This window comes from Vulpes lagopus, chromosome 7, assembly GCF_018345385.1.
Source record: "Vulpes lagopus strain Blue_001 chromosome 7, ASM1834538v1, whole genome shotgun sequence".
NCBI classification, from domain to species: Eukaryota; Metazoa; Chordata; class Mammalia; order Carnivora; family Canidae; genus Vulpes; species Vulpes lagopus.
The window spans coordinates 128800778-128822789 of NC_054830.1; the positions used below are offsets into that span (position 1 = coordinate 128800778).

Consider the following 22012-nt stretch of genomic DNA (forward strand, 5'->3'; position numbering starts at 1 on the left):
ACACACAATAACATGTATGAACAGATGTAATCAGTGTTTATGAATATTTCTTCATTCCACATAGTACGTGTAAATTTCTCATGATTTTATTTTCACACTCAGGTAAACAAAGCACTTTTCTCTTTACAAAAATAATGCATATTCAAAATGAAAAAAAATTGAACACTTCAATAAAGTACATATACAATACATGTGAGATCAAGATTACTGAGCAATATGATCAATAAATATGGTATCATATTTAATTTCACAAGTACTCAAAATTATATATAAAAATGGAGACCCGGGATCGAGTCCCATGTCAGGTTCCCTGCATGGAGCCTGCTTCTCCCTCTGCCTGTGTCTCTGCCTCTCTCTCTCTCTCTCTCTCTCTCTGTGTGTGTGTGTGTGTGTCTCTCTCATGAATAAATAAAATTTTAAAACAAAATAAAAAATTTTAAAAATTTTGCCCTATTGAATAAACAAAAGTTGTTTTTTTAAATATTTTTTTAAATATTATTTATTTATTAGAGATACAGAGAGAGAGAGAGAGAGAAGCAGGCTCCATGCTGGGAGCCCGATGTGGGACTCGATCCCGGGTCTCCAGGATCACACCCTGTGCTGAAGGTGGCGCTAAACCACTAAGCCACCGGGGCTGCCCTAAAAGACTTTATTTATTTATTCATGACACAGAGAGAGAGGCAGAGACACAGGCAGAGGGAGAAGCAGGCTCCATGCACGGAGCCCGATGTGGGACTCAATTCCGGGACTCCAGGATCACACCCTGTGCCAAAGGCTTAATGGCTGAGCCACCCAGACATCCCAAGAGTTTTTTTTTTTTTTTTTTTAAGGATTAAAAACAAAACAAAACCAAAAAAACCCAGAGTAGGCATGAGTGCTAGGCACAGCACATATTATTGCCAACTGCCTACAGAAATAAAAATTGTAAGATCTCCCAGGAAGGCAACTAGGCAATGGGCTTAGAATACCACCAGTCCTTGATCCTGTAATTCAATTCAAGAATTTTAAACTAAAAAAAAAATAATCTCCAAAGATATAGGTACAGGGGCACCTGGGTGGCTCAGTGGTTGAGCATCCACCTTTGGTTCAGGTGTGATCCTGGGGTCCTGGGATCGAGTCCCGCATCAGGCTTCCCACTGGGAGCCTGCTTTTCCCTCTGCCTGTGTCTCTGCCTCTCTGTGTCTCTCATGAATCAATAAATAATATCTTTAAAAAACAAAAAGATATAGGTACAAAAATATTAACGGAGCAAAACAAACAAACAACCTGGAAATAATATAACAGGTGTTAAATAAGCTTAGTTTTGTGAGATTCAATCTGGGATTCTGGGATCACGCCCTGAGCCCAAGAAAGAGTCCGGCCGCTGAACCGCCCAGGCCTCCCTAGTTAAATGTATTTAACTAAAAAATGTAGTTAGAATGGAATGCACTGAAGCCATTCAAAACATTACCGAGGGAGAGTATATATTGGCAAATTCAAATGTTCAAGGCACATTCATAAGTGGGGGAAAAAACTGAAATAGGTTACAATTGCTATCTGCAAGATCCCATTCTGATAGAAGGAGGTCGGCAGCGATGGAGAGTGATGTGGAGTGCAAAGGGCTGTGGAAGAGGTTCACCAAAACGCTAACCACTTTTGTGCGGTGGCGTCAGGTGGATTCTTCTTTTACTTTTTTCTATTTATAAAGCCTTCTGGAAGGGACATGCTCCCATAGGGAAAAGAAAAGAGGGCATCTGGCTTCTCCGAGCCTGCAATGGCCGTCGCCTGCTTCTCGGGGAAGGCTGCCCGGGGGCCCCGATCACCCCAATGCGCGCAGGTCCCACCACCCTGTGTTCCTTTCACTTTTCCCCATAACGCTTATCATCTAAAACATTAAATAATTATGTTCAAGCTTACTGTCTGCTCCCTACCAACTCTCCAAATAAGTTCTCGAAATCTATTACCGTTGTTCACTGACTGGTTCCCAACCGCTTAGGCAGCGCTTGCCTCAAGAAGGTTCTCGAAACACTCTGCCTAAACGACTGAAGGGTAATTGGGTTTTTCTCGGCGGCTGTCTACTTGCCTTACTATCATTCATGCAGATGCAGAGCCACAAGAAACACCGTCCTCAACGAACCTCCGTTGCCTTCGCTGGAAACCCGGAGCCACGGACTGACCTCCCAGCCCAAGGGCCGTGACCGCGTGCCCGGAAGCGGCAGGGGCCACCTGACACGCAAACCCGGCCCCGCCTCGCGCCCAAAGCAGCGGAGAACTACACTTCCCAGAAGGCCAGGGGCCTCGCCTGGACTACATTCCCCAGAGGTGTTAGCGGCCGTCCGAACTCGCCCGCTGCGCCGCCTCTTTGGACCGCCGGCTTCTGCGGACGGCGAGCGGCTCCGAGCTTCAGATCCGCTCAGGCATCGCCCGGACGGGCGCAGTCCCGGCACCAGGCTGCTGACCGCGGGGGCAGTGTCGGCGCCTCCGGCTGCGGAGCACGGCCGAGGAGGCGCAGCCCCCGGAACCCCGAGACCTGGGCGAGGTGAGCGGCGGAGTGTGGGCGGGATGCCGGACGGAGGGAGGACCGGGGCCTCGGGAGGATGCGGCGCCGGGGCGCGGGGCACAGGCCCGAGAGCCGCGCGCGGGGCCTTTGTGGGCGCGGGCGGACCGAGGGCCGGGCTCCGCCGACGTGCCCGCCTGCCCCGCTCCGGCCCCCCCGACCGCCCCCGACCGCGGCAGGTCGCGCGCTTGTCCCCACTGGCCCAGGCCCGGCCACCCTCCTGCCCCCCGCGGGCCCGAGCCCGGGGCGCTCCCTGCCGGCGCGGCCGGCGCTTGGATTTGCTACCGGCTGTCAGTGAACGAGGGACCGTGTCTCCGCCCTCCTCGGCGCCTGTCCTCCCGGGCTGCGGCCCCAGACGTGCTTTCTCCCAGAAGTGAGTTGCCGCCCTCCCCCGCGGCAGAGCTGAACTGGACGCGCGTTTTCGGGTCCAGTGCCCGCTCCTGCGGACGGCGGCCCTCTGGCCGGCGCAGGAACACTGCTGTCACCTGGAAGGAGGTTCCTTGACAGGAGGAGGAGAAGGTGGGTGGGTGGGGACAGCTTGAGCTGCGGAGAAGTTGTCCCCTGCAGGCGGTGAGGTTAGAGCAGGTGCTCCGGAGGCGCAGGTGCGGATCCCGTGCGCCGTCGCCGGCGGTGTGCGCTGGGGCCAGTGGCTCCCACTCTGCCCTCAGTTTCCTGATCTGGGAAGTAGGCGCGCCGACAAGTGCGGCGGGTGGGGGAGGTTCAGGGAGCTGCCGCTGCCGCTGCTGCTGCTGTAGCTGGAGTCCCAGGTCCGATTTCTCCGAGCCACGGGGGCAAGAGTTGGGGCCGGGACCATGGAGGGCTGGCCCTTGTCTCTGGGCTTGTCTGCCCCCAGCGCCGTCTGGCTTCCCCCTCTGAGGGCACGAGGCGTCATTCTCGGGTGGTGTAAGGATTTCAGAGCCGGTGATTCCCAGGAGTGGAAAGCAGAAGGGGCTTCTCCCTCCTGGCTCCCTTTTTCCTCTTTCAGATCTGCCTCCTGGAGACTCCACCCACCCTTGGGGAAGAGCCCAGAAAGAAGATATGGCTATTGGACAGAGAGAAGCAAGGTCTCGAGTGAGTTCATTGCCATCTCAGGTCTTAGGGATGATAGATGATAGATAGATAGATAGATAGATAGATTGACAGATTGATTGATTGACTTAGTTGCTTGCTGAACCACCCTCAAACTGAAGCTCTCTACTCAGTACAGCTTTCTTTTTTTTTTTTTTTTTATTTTTTTATTTATGATAGTCACAGAGAGAGAGAGAGAGGCAGAGACACAGGCAGAGGGAGAAGCGGGCTCCATGCACCGGGAGCCCGACGTGGGATTCGATCCCGGGTCTCCAGGATCGCGCCCTGGGCCAAAGGCAGGCGCCAAACCACTGCGCCACCCAGGGATCCCTCAGTACAGCTTTCTGCAGGATTGTTGCGCAAGGCCCTTTCCCTTGGCAGAGCTGGTCCACCTGGCGGATGGTGGATTCTGTAGGGAATGCTTGCCTCCTTCCCCACCAATCCATGTCTAGTATTTCTCCTTTCATTTCCTAACAGACGCACAAAAATGCACACCTGGCAGCTGCTTTCTGGCCCCGCTTCCTTGGCTCGCCCTGGTCTCCCTCCTACCCTTGGCTTTTCTTTAGGATACCTTCCCTAGGCTTCAACAATCCATCGTTGTTAGGTTTTTATCTTCTCTTTTTACTTTGCCTCTACACTCTCTTGGAAACTGTCCTTGACCAGCCATGTTCATCCTTATGTTGTTGGAAACGGGAGGGTCCCCGTCCCAGTGAGCCCCTGCATCAACAGGGAATAGCTGTGCTGGAGGGGACACAGTTGGAGAGATCTCCTGACTGCGGGGGCAGAGAGAAGAATCTCCAGGGAGCAGCAGGGAGGGGGTTTGTGGGATATTAGTAGTGGAGAGGCAGGGTCTCCAGTGGGTAAGAAGCAGGGCTTTGAGCCAGACTGTTGGGCTTGAACCCATTTCCTCAGTGGTTGTTTGTGGGCCTTGGACAAATAGCTCCATCTCTCTATGCCCATTCCTCACCTGGACGTTGGGAATAACAAGCATGCCCTCCCTGTAGGCTGGGTGAGAGGATCAGGTGAGTGAGTGCATGGGAAGTGTTTAATCAGGGCCGGGCACTGGCAGGCAGATGCTCCACATGTGGTTGTGGGAGCAGAATGATGTGACTAGTAATAATACCATTAGTGCTGACAGGTGGGAACTGCTGTACCGTGTCCTAGGATGTGTCCTTTCATTGCTCTTCTTCATCTAACAGTAACAGTTCCTATCATTGGGGGTCGGCCTGAGGGCTTTGCCTTTGTTCTCACTCTCACGCCAGACAGCAGTTATCATCCCCATTTTGCATATGAGCAAACCGAGGCTCAGAGACATCCGGTAACCTGAATTCAAACCCAGTGGTCTGGCCTCTGGGTCCACGCTCGTTACTGCCTAGCCATTCCCCTGGTGCCCCTTTCAGAAACGAGGGCTGACCAGCCCGGTGTCCCAGAGGTCTTCACTGTGATGTTGGGTTTGGAGCTCATGGGATGTGGCGGTGGTAGATCTTCAGGCCAGAGCCTGCCAGTGCACATCTAGGCTGCTTTTTTTCTGAAGCTTTCCTCTTCCATTCCAGCAGAGCCATGTTGCTCTCTTCTTGCCCAGAATCTTCTCCATCCCTGCAAGGGAGTGGATCCATGTGGCATTCTCTCTAACCTCACCTGCTCCTGGATGTCAATACTGCGTGGGCTGGTGTGTAAAACTCAGGGACAGGGCTTTGAAGACCAGAGAGTGAATATGCTGAGGGCCAGGTAAAAAGAAAATATTGTTGTGCTGCCTCTTCTGCTGATAAAGTATGTGGCCTGGGGTCTTGACTGCCCTGGACCTTCTGGTCCTCAACTCTAAAATGAGGATTGAACTGGGAGATGGTGTATGGTGCTGTCCAGCTACAACTTTTCTTTCTTTGATCAAATTATTTAATGCGTTTATCTTGTCTGCCAGTTGAAATGTAAATTCTTTTGGGGGCTAAGATTATTTCTTATACTCCCCCCCATGTGCCAATAAATTATAAATTTATAATTTAAATTATAAATTAAAATTTCAGAGCATAAAAAATATATACATAAAGAAGAACGTGAAATCAATATGTAGAGATAGTCACTGTCACCTCTTTGGGATATGTCCATTAGACTCATTTTCTGCTCACCATTGTTTTTTATTTATGTATCTATATGCACACATATACACATTTATTTTACCATTTTAACTTTTTTAGCTTGAGAAAATATACGTAACGTAGCATTTACTACTTTAACCTTTTGGGTGTATAACTCAATGGCATTGAGTACATTCACATTGTTGTGCACCTATCACCACTACCTATCTCCATTATATAGATGGTCTCATTTATTTCTTAACACTATGAGCTAGACATCGAGAGGCAGTTTTGCAGAGTGGTTAAGAATGGAGCTTTGGATCTCCTCTGGATTGTAATTCTACTTCCACCCCTAACCAGCTGTGATATTGTGATATATAACATGAAATAATGTATATTTGGTCTTCGGGTCTTCACCCCTCTTCCTGGAACATAGGAAATTATAAGGGTTTGGAAAACTAAGTGATTAGTAATATTTGGCTTTTGTTTTTGAAAAACTTCAGAGCGATAAAGGTGAAATGGGTGTTTTTTCTTATTCATAACAAACCATTTTGACCAAGCCAGAGTTGATAGGAATGAGGTGACTTTTGGAATGCCCCTAAGGATCTGAGCTGGTTGGCAGGGGAACCAACCTTGATTCGAGTGTTGGAACTTTCAGGCCCTCCACCCTAACCCAGGGGCTAGTCTTGCCTACACAGTGGTCAGTGATTTAATCCATTGTGTCTATGCAGTGAAGCCTCCAGAAAACCCCAAGAGGACAGGGTTCAAAGGGCTTTTGGGTTGGTAAATACTTGTAGTGGGGAAGTGGTACATCCAGAGATGACATAGAAGCCCCACCTGCCTTCCCACATACCTTGCCAAATGCATCTCTTCCATCTGGCTATTCCTGAGTTACATCCTTCTATAATAAACCAGTAATCTAGTAAGGAAATGCTTCCCTACCCTGTGGCGCTTTCCTGCATTTGCCACATGAGCAAATTAATTCAACCCAAGGAAGGAGTTGTAGAAACCTCCAGTTGGTCAGAAGCATAGGTAACAACCTGGACTTGGGATTGGCATCTGAAGTTGGGGCAGTCTTGTGGTGGGACTGAGCCCTTAGCCTGTGGGATCTGACCCTCTCTCTAGGTAGATGGCATGAGAATTAAGTCAAATTTAGGACACCTAGCTGTTGTCACACAGTTGCTTGGGTGTGAAAAATCCACATCTGGTGTCAGAAGTAAAGTAGTATGGTAGTATTGATGGTAGACACACAGGAGGAATGAGTTTTCCTCTATGCCAGCCGTTTGATGTGGACAAATTTCTCTTTGTTTTTTCTTGTATAAAATGGGGGCATAATAATACCTATTTTATAGGATCGTTGTGAAGATAAATATTTACAGTAACAGTTAATATAAATCTCTAGGAACAGTACTTGGTCTGAAAATAGCATTCAATAAATGATAGCTGTTTTAATTTTCCATTATTACTGTCCTCTGTCTTCAGTATGCCTTAAGTTAGTTGACCTAGCCTGCATCAGTGATTATTTGGGTTATGTTTTTTTGCGATCACTAACAGGATTATAAATAACCTTGGATGTGCGTTTTGGGGGCACATCCAAGGTACAAATACTGTACAAATACAGTAATTGATAAGTTAACAGATATGCACATTTTAAAGCTTTAAATAGGTATTGTCAAATTGTCATCAGAAAGATTATTCTTTTTTTTTTTTAATTTATTTATGATAGTCACACACACACACACACACACACAGAGAGAGAGAGAGAGAGAGAGAGAGAGGCAGAGGGAGAAGCAGGCTCCATGCACCGGGAGCCCGACGTGGGATTCGATCCTGGGTCTCCAGGATCGCGCCCTGGGCCAAAGGCAGGCGCCAAACCGCTGCGCCACCCAGGGATCCCCAGAAAGATTATTCTAATCAACACTCCCACCAGTAGTCTTAATTCCTCATGTCTCCTTAGAGTGGTTAACTATAGGGCCTGGTTAATACTTCATGCTGCTCAGTGTAGGTATTTGTCGCTGGCTGATGGTTCATTAAAAAAATGACCTCAAACCTTTAAAACCAGAATGACATCAGAAGCATTTCATGGGGTTGCATGGGTGGCTCAGTCAGTTAAGTGTCTGCCTTCAGCTCAGGTCATGATCTCAGAGTCCTGGGATTGAGCCACCAGGAAGGGCTCCCTGCTCAGTGGGGAGTCTGCTTCTCCCTCTCCCTCTGCCTCTCACCACCGCTCCAGCTTACTCTCTCTCTCTCTCTCTAATAAATCTTTAAAAACAAAGAAGCAGCAGCAGCAGCATTTCATGGCAGCCCACCCACCCCATCCCCCTACCCCCACTACTGCCTTCTTCAGTCTGTGTGATGGGAGGTCCTGGTGAGCTGGGATGGCTTGTCATTACAGATGTCAGTGACCTTCGAGGACGTGGCTGTGCTCTTTACGCGGGATGAGTGGAGGAAGCTGGGTCCTTCTCAGAGACACGTGTACCAGGAAGTGATGCTGGAGAACTACAGTAACCTGGTGTCATTGGGTAAGGCAATTTTCCCTGTAGATGACAAAGTCAGAAGTTAGCATAAGACAGCACCTGCTTCCCTGGGTAAAAGCCATAGGTCATCAGGAACTTGTAGCTGAATTTTGCCTTAGGATTCTACACATTATAAATTAAAAAATAAATATTTAAAACCTCTTTCCCCCTTACAGGGATCTGTCCCATCCATGGGACAGGTGACATACCTGCATGTTGGAGACTCCCTCATAGTTCAGGCAGTGCTTTCCTGCTGATTTTCCATGATTTTGTTTGCTCAGCTCACAGCAGAGGGCATCCCTCAACCATCTTCATTAACCTGCCACCAGCCCTTCCCAATTCTCTTTTCCAGCCTGACAAACATTGTAGAGTCCATCTTTGAGAGACAGTCAGATAGTGCTTTCTCGTGGTACACAGTATCTTGGTACATAGGTACCTGTCTATAAACATTTAGTCTGAACATCTAATAACATGTGCCCTCTTCTATAGAAGGCCATCAGTACTCCAGGAATCAAAGCTGCATGTTTATTGTATTTCTCTAACATACAGCTAATTATTGCACAACCACAGGTCCTACAGGTCCCTTGCCCTTCCCCTTACACACACCCCACATGTCATCGGGCACAGAGTGACCACCAACCCCTGAATTTTCCATTCAGATCTGTGGTGCCTCTTTGAGTCATAACAAAATGATGTCTTTTTTCTTTCTTTCCTTTCTTTTGCGGGGGGCCTATGAGCAGGACTCCTGTTTTCCAAACCAAAAGTGATCTCCCTGTTGCAGCGAGGTGAAGATCCCTGGAAGGTGGAGAAAGAAAGTCCTGGAGGCCCCTCCCTAGGTGAGTGGGTGGGCCTGAGGTGCCAAGAAACCGGTGTGGGCAGCAGTCTGGGTAGAAAGTGGACGGTGCAGCTTGGAGAGGTCAGTGGGGAAAGTTTCTCCAGGCCTGTCGTCAAGAGGTGGTGGAGAGGGGACGCTCAGGCCCGAGGTGCGAGCTTCCTCTGATTCTGTGGTGATCGCTGCTTCCCACATGATCTGCTCTCATTTGTTCCTGTTTTCAGAAGAGGGCTGCACATCGGGTACTCAGGCAGCAAACTGTGTTTAAGGACTGGCAGAGAATGATCCTGACTGAGGTTCAGGGTGTGTGTGAGAGGAGCTGAGAAAGGAAAGGGTGTGGAGAGGCAGCAGGACCCACGTCCCAGCGTGCTTTGATAGGAATGTTGTAGATGGGACCATCCCATGGAAATGAAGGCTTTTAAGCAGCAGACTGATGTTTTTGTTATTTTAGAAAAATTGGCTTCAATCTGAAACAATGTAAATGTCCTTCGATAAGGGCATGGCTGGGCTGGAGAAGCTGTGGCCAGTCCCTGCCCCTGCATCGAGTGCCACAGTCAGAAAGAGAGCATGCTGGTGTGGACTGTGCTGTGGGGCAGGTGGGCAAGCCCGGGCTGAGATGGCAGCGCTCATGCGGAGGGAGAGTATGTGGCTGCTTGTGTGTGACTGTGTGGAGGTGCAGACAGAAAGGGCAGGGGACACACCTCGGCTACTTCCAGTACTTCTGCTCGGAATGGGATCAAGAAGGGGCAGGATCAAAGAACGGCCTTTGGTTATGTGTAACCTTAACATTTCATAGAGAATATGTTCATGAAGGCCTGATGTAATTTGAATTTAATAGAACGGTCACTTTGGAAGCACTCTGGGGGATGCATGTAAAGTGAGGGATCCCTGATGTGGATGGAACCTTCCCAGAGACACTTGCAGTAAGGTAGGTGGGATGTTTCTAGGGTGTGCAGTGGGGTCCGGGAGGAAGCGGACAGGCCCCTGTTTACGGGTGTAGGCCGAGGGCACTGGGGGGTGACTCTCACTTGAGATGGGAGTGGCATGCTCGGGTAGAGGTGCAGGTGGGTGGCTGTACGAGGTCTGCAGGGACTCGAAGGGAGGTCAGGGAGGCATCAGGTGCACAGGTGGCATCTGACCTCAAGCTGACCAGGAGAGGGCACAGAGCAGAGGACAGGATCCCAGAAACCTCCCCATGTACGAGGTGGGTTAGGGGAGAAAAACCTGGCTGTGCCCGAGACGTCATCAGAGGAGACAGAGGAGGGACAGTGGTCCTGGGAGTTGGGGACAGAGAGCTGAGGAGGGTGAGAGGATCCGGGTCACACCTGCACCCACTGCTTTCCTGCCCCATAGTGAATGGTGCATGAGCTTCATGCTGGGCCCTGGTGGTGTGATCTTGGACAAAGGACACAGGTCCTGCCAGCCGGGGGTCATGGTGGAGTGGGGAGACGAGTGATCGTGCACGGAGCACATGCGGGGTGCAGCATGATCCCACAGGGGAGACACTGCGTGGCATAGCACTGCAGCAGGAGGGCCAGCATGGAGACCTGGGGATGCGGGCTGTCGTCCAGGCCCAGGAATAGACTGTGTGAGCCCAGGGAAAGCCTGTGCTGCTGGGAGCCAGGGGAGAGGGGCAGGGACCCTATCCCACTGAGCCAGGGATCCGGGATGCAGGATGCTGTCTGGGTCTGAGAGGCAGGCAGGGAGCCTGAGGAGTGAGAATAGCCTGGCTAAGGCTTCAGGTTCACACCCTGCTGAGATCTGCCTGTGGGGAGCTGCTGGCATGGGAGTGGGAGCCTTTCCCAGCTGCTGTCTGGTCCTGACGCGGCAGTGATGGCTGGTCATCCCATGGGCCCTACTGAGAAGCTGGGGGGTGGGCGGTCCCTAAGCACCCAGGACAGGAGAGCTTCCTTTCCACCCAACATTGAGGTTTTTGCTGTGGGAACTACCCTTGCCTGTCCATCTGTCTTTGTAACTCTGGTTTGGGAGAAAGACACGAAGCATGTGGAAGGTGGTCGAGGTCGCGGTCGCACAGGAGGCCGCACCAGGGCGCCAGCAGAGGGTCAGCAGGGGCTTCAGTCCCTTGGGGCACCTGAGTGGAGGCTGGACCAACGATGGGAGGAAGAGAGGAAGGGGTCCTTCCCTGTCCTTTGGCCCAGGGAGCCTTTGATCAATGGATGACTTTCTCTCTGAGCGAAGCAAGTGCTCTTTGGGTTTAGGGGAATGTAAAGTGTACCTGGAGTCCAAAGCTGTCTGGAGAGGTACCGGGGCCTCTGGGTGATGGGGTTAGAATCCCCAGTGAGCCTCCTCTCAGGTTTAGGGAGATGTTTGAGGGCGGCCATGGGTGGGCGTCTGAGGGAAGGAAGGTCATCACTCTGACCAGCCGTGCGTTTTTCTGGAAGCAATGTACCTCCCCTTTCCTCAGAGGTGGGGGTCACATGGGTCGCACTGGGAGTGCTGCACCCCTGTGGAGAGTCCCACTGCCTGGACTAGGGGCCTCAGAACAGCTTCTTCTCCTGAGGGCAGCTCATTCCCTGTGAGCACAGAGGGAGGGGCCAGCATGTTTTGGAAGTACTTCGGCTTCTTCCCTGGACCAGAACCGGAACCCACCCTTTGCATAGCCAGGGACAGAAAAGACTGCACTCCCTGGGCAGGGCTGGAACCTCTAGCAGCCTCCAAATGTCCTTTGAAAAAAAAAAAATCAGAACTATTCACAAATAGGAAAAACAGAGGAAAGAAAAACAAAGGGTCACCCCCGCATGTATATGTTTTGAATTGAGAGCTGGAAGGAGATGGCACAAAGGGTGTGAGTCTCCTCAGAGTCTCTTAAGAGCACAAGTGAGGTGGCCCTTTTCTTAAAGACTTGTAACAAGGTGATTAAACCAGTTTGCTCTACACTCATACGTGGAAATATTCTTGAAATCTACAAGTTAAAAATGCAAATAGCCTCAAGTGAAACTGTGTTTTTCTTTCACATCATTTTCTCCTCCTTTGTCATCTAAGTGCAAGAAGCCTGGTAGGGGGATTGTCTCTGTGCTGTGCGGTCAGCTGATGGGTCACCTGGGGGCTGCCCCCACCCCTGCACAGAGGGCGGGCTGTCTTTCTAATTAGCAGGAGGTGTTGTCCTTTGCTGCCAAGTGACCCAGCAGGTGGTGGTATTAAGAGTGAACCTTTTAGGAGGTGCTTGGTAGGCATCTCTAGTATGTTTGGGTCAGTCTTGTCCTTGTCCTCTGCCTTCCCACCACCCCCACCCAGACTCCTGCCTGGTCCTGTACCTCCCTCCTGCCACTAGCCTCTTTTCTGTAGCTGCCAGAATGCTTTATTAAAAGGGAAATCAGGTTGTCTCACTCCCCTTCACAAAACCTGGCTTCCTTCTTGATTTTTACATTTCAAAGAGATGGCTCCTAGGATCTGAAATAAAACATCCTTGGTGGGCACCTGGGTGGCTCATTTGGTTAAGGGGTTAATTATCTGACTCTTTATCTCAGCCCAGGTCTCCACCGCAGGGCTGTGAATTCCAGTGGAGCCCAGTGTGGAGCCTACTTAAACAAACACAAAAACATCCTTGGGTTACAATGTTCACAGACGCTTTGCCAGGTGTATATACATTTCATATCAAACTATCCTTCCTACAGAGAGATATCCTTCTTTCTTTCTCTCTTTGTTTCTCTTTTTCTTTCCTCCCTTCCTCCCTCCCTCCTTTCCTTCCTTACCTCAGTATAGTTCACATACAGGGTTATATTAGTTTCAGGTGTACAATATAGTGATTTAACACTTCCATACAGTACTTGGTGCTCATCATGGTAAGTGTATTTTAATTCCCATCAACTGTTTCTCTGCATCCCCCACCCACTTCCCACCTGGTAACCATTAGTTTGTTCTCTAGAGTTAAGTCTGTTTTTTCATGTGTCTTTGTTTTTGATGGATAGCAGGTTCTGTATGTATCCATTCAATCCAGTTGGTTTATTGTGTTGTTCAAGTCCCTTATTTATTCTTTATATCTGGTGGTTCTATTCCCTATTGAATAGAGTATTATAGTCTCCAAGTATTATAAGACTATTTCGGCCTTCAGTTTTGTTCATTTTTGCTTCATGAGCTTTGAGGATGTGTTATTAAGTATGTAAATGTTTATAACTGTAATGCCTTCTTACTGAATGGAAACTTTTTATGAATATACATCATCCTTCTTTGTCTCTTATAACTTGTTTTCTAAAGTTTATTTTGTCTGATACTAATATAGCCACTCCAACTATCTTTTGGTACTTCTGTTTTCATGAAGTATCTTTCCATCGTCTCACTTTCAACCTATTTGTGTCTTTGGATCTAAAGTGAATCTTATTCAAACAAAAAACAGACTCTGAAATACAGAGAACAAACTGGTGGTTACTGTGGGTGGGGAGAGGGGTGAAATAGAGAGGATCAAGAGTATACCTATTTTATGAGCAATGAGTAATGTATAGAATTGTTGACTCCTTATATTGCATACCTAAAACTAATATACATTGTATGTAAATTATACTTCAAGAAAAAGAAGAAAAGAAGTGAGTTTGTTATGGGTTATAGTTAGAAATGCTTTTTTCCCTCCATTCTGTCAATATCTGTATTTTGACTGGAGGATTAAGTTAATGTATTTATATCTGAGGTAATTACTGATAATGAGGGACTTATTTCTGCCATTTTGCTATTTGTTTTCTCTATGCCTTATGTCTTTTTGTCCCTGATTTCCTGCATTACTGTCTCCTTTTGTGTTTAGTTGATTTTTTGTAGTGAAACATTTTAATTCCTCTCCCATTTTCTTTTATATATATTATATAAGTATTTTCTTTATGGTTACCATTGGGATTATATTTAACATCCTAAACTTATTCCACTCTGATTCGAATTTATACTACCTTAAGTACAATAATGTACACAATCTCTCCTCCATCTTTATTTTTCCCCTTTTAGTTTCTGTTGTCACAAAATGCATCATTATAGGCTGTGTGCCTTAAAATACAGTCTAATGATTTTAAAATGCGTTTTTCTTTTAAATCATGTGGAAAATAAAAAGTGGAGTTACAAGCCAAAATTACAATAATACTGGTTTTTATATTGACCATACATTTACATCCTGACTGGAGGTCTTTATGTTGTATCACTTTGCTTTGCATCCTTTCATGTTAATTAGAAGGACTCCCTTTAACAATTCTTGCAAGGCAGGTCTAGTAGTAATAAACCCCCTCAGCGTGGGATTGTCTTAATTTCTTTGTCATTTTTGAAGAATGGTTTACCAGATAGAGAATTCCGACGATACCAACTCAATACTCTCTAGCCTCCAAAGTTCCTGATGAGAAATCTGATGATCTTATTGAAGATCCCTTGTATGTGATGAGTCTTATTTCTTTCTTGCGCTTTCAAAATTCTCTTTTTTTGGCTTTGGGTTGTGACAGTTTGGTGATGGTGTGTCTCAGTCTCTCTCAGTTTTCCTTTTTGGAGTTCATTATGCTTTATAAATTTGTAGATTCATTATTTCATATCAAATTTGGGAAGTTTTCAGCCATTGTCTTCAAATGGTATCACTGCCCTTTGCCCTTTTCCTTTTCCCTTTCCCTTTCAGGATTTCCATATGCTATTTTTTTTTTCCATATGCTATTTTGGTCCACCTTATGGTGTCCCACAGGTTTCTTAGGCTCTGTTCACTTTCTTCAATATTTGTTTGTTGTTGTTCTTCCTCAGGAATTTTAAGGGCCTGTCTTTGAGTTCACTGACTCTTCTGCCTGCTGAAATCTGATTTTTTAATCTCCTTAGTAAAATTTTTCAGTTATTGCCCTTTTCAACTCTAGAATTTCATTTTGGTTTCTTTTTGTGTTTCCTCTTTATTGATTTTTTTCATTTTTAAAATCATTTTCCTGACCTTTACCCATATATTTTTTGGCTTTCTGAGCATCTTGAAAAGTAGTGTTTAAAAGTTTTGGTGGAGTATGCCCACCGTCATCTCTTCCTCATAGATAGTTTTTGTCTGCTTGTTGCTTTGAATGAAATGTATCTTTTTTTTTTTTTTTTGAGTGCCTAGTGATTTTTTTTGGTTGCAAATTAGACATTTGAATTTTATAATGTCATAACTCTGGGAATTAGATTCTCCCCCTTCCCCAGAGTGACTTCCTTCATGTATATTTCCTCCTTTTAACAAGTTATTTGATAAAGCCTCTTCCAGGCCTGAATCTCTGGACTATGACTTATTGTAGTGTCTGAACACTTTTTTTTTTTAAAGATTTTATTTATTTATTCATGAGAGAGAGAGAGAGAAACATACACATAGGCAGAGGGAGAAGCAGACTCCCTGTGGGGAGCCTAATGTGAGATTCAATTCCTGAATCCCATCATGACCTGAGCTCAACCTTGGAGCCACCGAGGCATCCCATGAATACTTTCTGTCACATTAGCAAACAGCCTAGGTTTTTAGCTCCTAGAGAATCAATTGAAATATTGATCAAATTTTAGTTTTAGGGAAAAATTGGTTTGATTTCCAGCTTTATTACTATTACATATTTGAGTTTGGGCAAATCGCTTAACATCTGAGTCTAGTTTTCTCATGAAATGAAGATATTATGCTAAGTGACTGCCAAGTTTCCAGCTAGTACTAGAGTTCTGTATTTCTAACATAACAATTTTATCATGCTGTTGCTGGGGAATATGGCTAATACTACTGAAACTACTAATTTTATGTTGAGCTTTGAAGTCCCTAATTATTATCTTTGGAAAGTATTATTTGACCTATGGTATGTTCATCAATTCAATAAAATCACTTTATAACAGGGGAAAATTGTAGTTGATTTTTTTGTTGTTGTCAGGTGTCTGTGCCATGAACCAGCCCGACACAATACAGCAAAGGTTTTTTTCACGTCTTTTCTGAGTCTTTATCTTTCTCTTGGCATTTATGGCAACTTTCTAAATTTCCCACACATGCAGTTACTTTTGACTGTCCTTATCCTTATACTTAAATATGTGGTTCCCCAATGTGGGAAAAACATAAAATGTGAGTGTGAGAGGGTAGGGGGAAGACAGGTTCTGTCCCTTAAATCCCCTCACAGCTGCTTCAGCCAGTAGGGCAACAATGGAAGGTTTCCTTTGTGTCTTTACCTCCGTGACCACAAGCAATAATCCTGTCAGGACCCATATCTACAAATAATCGAAGAACAAGTTTCCTGTTGTCACCTTGGTTCCTGTAAGCTGTCCAACGAGTGTTAGTACAGCTGCCTGCCATGGCGCTGGGAGCTGGGGCATGGGTAGCTGCTACTGACTGCGATGAACTACAATTTCTCAAGCAGGCTTTCCCCTAGAAGCTGCCAGCCATCAGTTAGATTCTACAGTTTGAAAATCATTGAATAGCCAGATTCTGTCAGTTCCGTTGTTGTCTAGATGGGGAGACAGAACCTTGGAATTTCCTACTCTGCCATCTTCCTTAATGTCCACTTTTTCCTTAACTCATATTTATTTTTATAAGTTTTGGCATTTTCTTTCTTCTTTCTCAAGTAATGCTCAAGTTAACAATTTGGATAGAAGTCTCATACTTATGGAATTATTTATCATTTGGGGAAATAATTTTGATAGTTTATTTTCCACCTAGCATTGTCTTCAGTTACCCAGAAGGCTTTGATATTTCCTATTTAAATATAAGCTTTGTCATTCTGTAAGTATTCTAATTTTCTACTTAGAAAGTATTTTTTAAGTTAAAATATTTTTTTAAGTCTTTTCCTTTGTATATTGATATTTTTAAATTCATGTGCCAAAACCTTTTAAAATTGCTGGTCTATTATTAGATATGACCTTGAAGAGGAAAAAGATTAATCTATGCACTCTTAATACAAGGAGCAACAGGAAGTGGAAGAAGATTTAATTTATTTCCCTATGAAAAGTTTAAACATATATGTGTAGGTAGAGAGAATACTATAATGAATTCTTGTGTATCCATCACCCAATTTTGACAGTTATCACTTATCATGTTTATTTCATTTATACCAGTGGTTCTCTGTGTGTAGGGGGGTGATTTTGTCATTTGTTAATGTTTTGAAACATTTTGGATTGTCACAGCTTGAAGAAGGGTGGAAGTAGGGGGAAAGGCTAGGTGCTAGTGCACAGGGCAGCCCCATGACAAAGAATTACCCATGCTCAAAATCCAGCTAAAGTTAAAAAAAAAATCCTGATTTCTATATAGGATTTAAAATATCTTTACATATTTTCTTTAAAATATCTTTATAACATTGAGTTGTTCTATCCAAGAATTGGAGAGGCTGTTCTATTTGTTCAAGTGTACTTTAATGTCAATCAAGACTGTTTTGAAATCTTCCTCATAAGTTTTCTATATTTCTTATAAATCCATCTCTCTAATTTTTCGTTAGTGTCAATGAAAGTTATTGACTTCAGCATGTTACTTTTATATCCTGCTACATCACTGATAGAGTTTTATCATTGATTTTCTAGAGTTATACAGATAGGGTATTATATCACCAGCAAATAGAGGTAGTTTTATTTCTTCATTTCCACTTTACTCATCCTTGTCACTGAACAGATTAAGGCATCTTGTATAATGATGAACAGAAGGTAAAATAATGGGCATCCTTATCTTATTCATTTTTTAAAAGAGATATTTTTAAGTAATCTCTACACCTAATGTGGGGCTCAAACTCAACCCCAACATCTAGAGTCACATGCTCTACCACCTGAGCCAGCCAGGCTGCCCTTGTTCTTTATCATACTGGAAATGCCTCTAGTCTTTCTTCATTAAATAGTTTACTGGTTTTAGAACTAAAATATTTTAGCATATTTTATTTCGATAAATGATAAAGCATATGTATTTTAGCATATTGAGGGAGTATCCCTCAATTCCTATTTTCTTGGAAGTTTTTACTATCAATAGTGCTGAATTTTTTTGAAGGCTTTCTCATTGTCTCTAAATATATTTATAATTTTCCCCCCTAGGTACATACATTATAATATACTGCAGTAGGTGGTATATTAGGGTAATGGATTGTTGAAGCTGGAAGGGGTACACAGAGGAGTTAACACTGGCACTGAAATATGAAGGCCACAGAGAAACCTGGCATGTAGGAAAAGGAGGAATGACATTCAACATTAGAAATAATTACATAAATGAGAACAATGTCATGGAAATAATGTGTAAGTCTGTCATAGGCTTTGGATACCAGACTGCACTTAATTCATTCTCTTCTAATCCTGTCTCCTCATTGATTCTCCTATTACTCATACACTCTTGCCTTCTGTAAATGAGCTTCCTTTATTCTTTCAGTCATTCTAACCCTTCTGCCCTTATCCCTTATTGTTTTATATGTTACTTTCCTATTTTTCCCTCTTGCTAGTCTCTTCTAGCCAGAAAGCAAGCTCTTATTTAAATATCATTAATATTTATTCTTTCTACATGTTAAGTCTCAGCCCATCATGTGAATCATTAGTGGGTTTTTTTTTTTTTCCAGGATGTAAGAGAAGTCCTAAAACTACAAAGTCAACTCAAACCCAAGATTCATCATTTCTGGGTCTAAAAAGAAAAAGACTCAAAAGGGATGAACCCTGGAATTTCATATCAGAAAAACCCTGCATATATGAAGATGGGTTTAAAAAACAAAAAGACAAAAATGAAAGTTTACAAATAATTTCAATCACCCATACAAAAATCCTCACTGTAGAAAGAAGCCATAAAAACACTGACTTTAGCCAAAATTTCAGCCTGAAATCAGTCTTTGTTAAACAACAGAGGGTTGCTAGAGAAAAGACACCCTCAAAATATGAAATACAAAGAAACAGTTTCAAGCAGAATTCAAACTTACTTAACCAACCAAAACTCAAAACACCAGAGAAGCGGTACAAATGTAACATATGTGAAAAAGCCTTCATTCATAATTCATCCCTTCGTAAACATCAGAAAAACCACACTGGAGAAAAATTATTTAAATGTAGAGAATGTTTGAAAGCTTTCAGCCAAAGTTCAGCTCTTATTCAGCATCAAAGAACTCATACTGGAGAGAAACCCTACATCTGTAAGGAATGTGGGAAAGCCTTCAGCCATAGTGCATCCCTTTGTAAACACCTAAGAACCCACACTGTGGAGAAATCCTATAGATGCAAAGAATGCGGCAAATCCTTCAGCAGAAGGTCTGGCCTTTTTATACATCAAAAAATCCATGCTCGAGAAAACCCCCATAAATACAATCCAGGTAGGAAGGCATCCAGCACATCCCTTTCTGGGTATCAGAGAATTCATCTCAGGAAGAAGTCTTATTTATGTAACGAATGTGGCAACACCTTTAAGTCTAGCTCATCCCTCCGTTACCATCAGAGGATTCACACAGGAGAGAAGCCTTTTAAGTGTAGTGAGTGTGGGAGGGCCTTTAGTCAGAGTGCCTCTCTCATCCAGCATGAGAGGATTCACACTGGAGAGAAGCCCTATCGATGTAATGAATGTGGAAAAGGTTTTACTTCCATTTCACGACTCAACAGACACCGAATAATTCATACTGGTGAGAAACTGTATAACTGTAATGAATGTGGTAAAGCCTTAAGTTCCCACTCGACACTCATCATTCATGAAAGAATTCACACGGGGGAGAAGCCGTGTAAATGTAAAGTGTGTGGGAAAGCCTTCCGACAGAGTTCAGCTCTCATTCAGCATCAGAGGATGCATACCGGAGAAAGACCCTATAAATGCCACGAGTGTGGGAAAACCTTTCGGTGTAACTCATCCCTCAGTAATCATCAGAGAATTCACACCGGAGAGAAACCATATCGATGTTTGGAATGTGGGATATCTTTTGGCCAAAGTGCTGCTCTTATTCAGCATCAAAGGATTCACACAGGAGAGAAGCCCTTTGAATGTCATACATGTGGAAAAACTTTTCGACAGAGCTCATCACTTATTGCCCATCAGAGAATTCATACTGGAGAGAAACCATATGAATGTAATGCATGTGGGAAACTTTTCAGCCAGAGGTCATCCCTTACTAATCATTATAAAATCCACATCGAAGAGGATTCCTTGAAAGTAGATTTGCATGTGTGAAAGCCTTAAACCAAAGCTCAGCAGAGTATAGATACTCGAGATTGATTTAATAAATGTAATGAACACGAGAAAACTTTTCTATTTAAGTTTTGTTTTTGTCAGATATTAAATTCTTAAGGATAAAAAGCTTTGACTATGTATAAGTATCTGGAAATTTTTCATACCTGCCAGTCACTTTTTAAAACATCCCAAGACAAGGAAATCACAATGGCAATTTGATTGCAAAATCACAGTTTGGACCATTTGTAAGATCAAAGGGGTTTTTCTATCTATTTATGCAGCATTATACACTATATGTGATATGTAAAAATGAGAAAAATCTGGGTGTAAGAGTGCTGGGTTTCTCATTAGAAAGACACCAACTATTTAAGCCAGTAGCATTTTTATTAGAACTAACATTTTAGTAGCAAACAGAATTGATCTTAAAATATATGCATATGAAAAAATATATATATATGCATATGTAGACCAAATAATAGATTAAAAAAATCTGCAAACTACCTCAGTCTTTGGAATTTGCCTTTTGCTAAACTGTTGTCAAACTTTGTGCATGGTTTTCATTAAAAAGGAGAAATAAAATGTGTTCTCTTACTCCTCTATTCTTTTAGTTATTTCCAAACTATATCTAACAGTCTCCCAAAATGTTTTAAAACAATTAATTTTGTTTTCATAATTACTTTTCTTTGTTGCCTTGAAGTAATTTATTATTGAACTGTACTTGCTGTGTTCTCAACAGTATGTTAATTTAAGTAGAAAAATATAAATTTTTTGGCAGTCACTTCAAGGTTAAAGTTATTAATATTTTTTTTAGTTGGCTGCACAAGAAATCCTAAGAAATAATTTAAAGGACATGTCACTATGGCAAAGTCTCAAAAAGGAATCCATTTCATGAAATAAAAGCATGTATTGTGGTTTTCAAATGTTAAAAAAATTCAGACTGCAAAGGCTCTCTCCCTGTGGGTGTCTCATGAATAAATAAATAAAATCTTTTAAAAAATTATTTTTATTATTTTTTAAAGATTTTATTTATTTATTCATGAGAGACACAGAGGCAGAGACACAGGCAGAGGGAAAAACAGGCTCCATGCAGGGAGCCCAATGTGGGACTCGATCCTGGAAATCCAGGATCACGTCCTGAGCCAAACACAGAGGCTCAACCTCTGAGCCACCCAGGCGTCCCTTAAAAAATAATTTTAAAAGCTGCACTTTTATATGTTTGGCACCTGTTCCTTTTTGTTTTTTTAAGAAAAAAATTGCTCATGAATTAGAGTTTAAAAATTATTTAGGAAGGGGAAGAAAGCACTCATGCTGTAAGAGTGATAAGCCTGAGACAGGAAAGAAATGTAAGAGTTCAACAGGTGTGTGGAGGTAGATGGAAAGGCATTCACATAAGAGAAGTTCATGCAATGACAAGGAGGCATGAGAAGGCACAATGTGCTCACTATACTACTGTAAACAGAGTTTTCTAAACTTCATTTTTCAATTATTTATTACTAGTACATAGAAATACAATTGGTTTTTGTATATTGACCTTCTATCCAGTAATCTTGATAAATTCACTTTTTTTCTAATAGCTTATTTGTATATTCTTTTGGATTTTCTTCATACACAATCATCATCTGTAAACAATGGCCATCAGGTTTTTTCTTTTCTACTTGTAATATCTTTTAAATTTTGTTCTTACATTATAGTACCATATGGCATATGTCAGTGCAATGGTGAATACAAATAATAATATTCAGTATTTTACCATTTAATATGTTAGCTTTAATTTGTGGCTATGTGTTCTCACAATTAGCTTTAATTTGTGGATATCTCTAATCACAATAAGGACATTCCTGTATATTCCTAGTGTGCTGTGAATTTTTATCATAAATGGTAATATTATGTCATATTCATTTTTTGCTTTGGATCAAGATGATCATATTGTTTTTCTCT

At 43.7% G+C, this 22012-nt stretch overlaps 1 protein-coding gene and 1 long non-coding RNA gene across 6 annotated transcripts in view; one reads left to right on the forward strand and one right to left on the reverse strand.

The window, feature by feature from the left end:
- The first annotated feature begins 2334 nt into the window (after window positions 1-2334).
- On the forward strand, window positions 2335-20665 carry LOC121494947 (zinc finger protein 354B). 4 transcript variants are annotated; one of them, XM_041762104.1, is made up of 5 exons: window positions 2335-3607; window positions 5158-5332; window positions 8072-8198; window positions 8933-9028; window positions 18495-20665. In XM_041762104.1, exons 3-5 carry the CDS (start codon window positions 8072-8074, stop codon window positions 20072-20074), a joined length of 1803 nt encoding a protein of 600 aa, XP_041618038.1. In that variant the 5' UTR covers window positions 2335-3607; window positions 5158-5332; the 3' UTR covers window positions 20075-20665. The 4 variants fall into 4 exon arrangements, with proteins under 4 accessions (XP_041618038.1, XP_041618039.1, XP_041618037.1 ...); XM_041762105.1 differs by having other exon boundaries at window positions 5161-5332; XM_041762103.1 differs by lacking the exon at window positions 5158-5332 and having other exon boundaries at window positions 2335-2518; window positions 3522-3607.
- Window positions 8065-22012, reverse strand: part of LOC121494950 — a 60128-nt gene continuing 46180 nt past the window's right edge. For both annotated transcript variants that reach the window (XR_005988935.1, XR_005988936.1), the window contains exon 4: window positions 8065-8213. This is a non-coding gene — a long non-coding RNA (uncharacterized LOC121494950). The remainder of the gene's footprint in view (window positions 8214-22012) is intronic.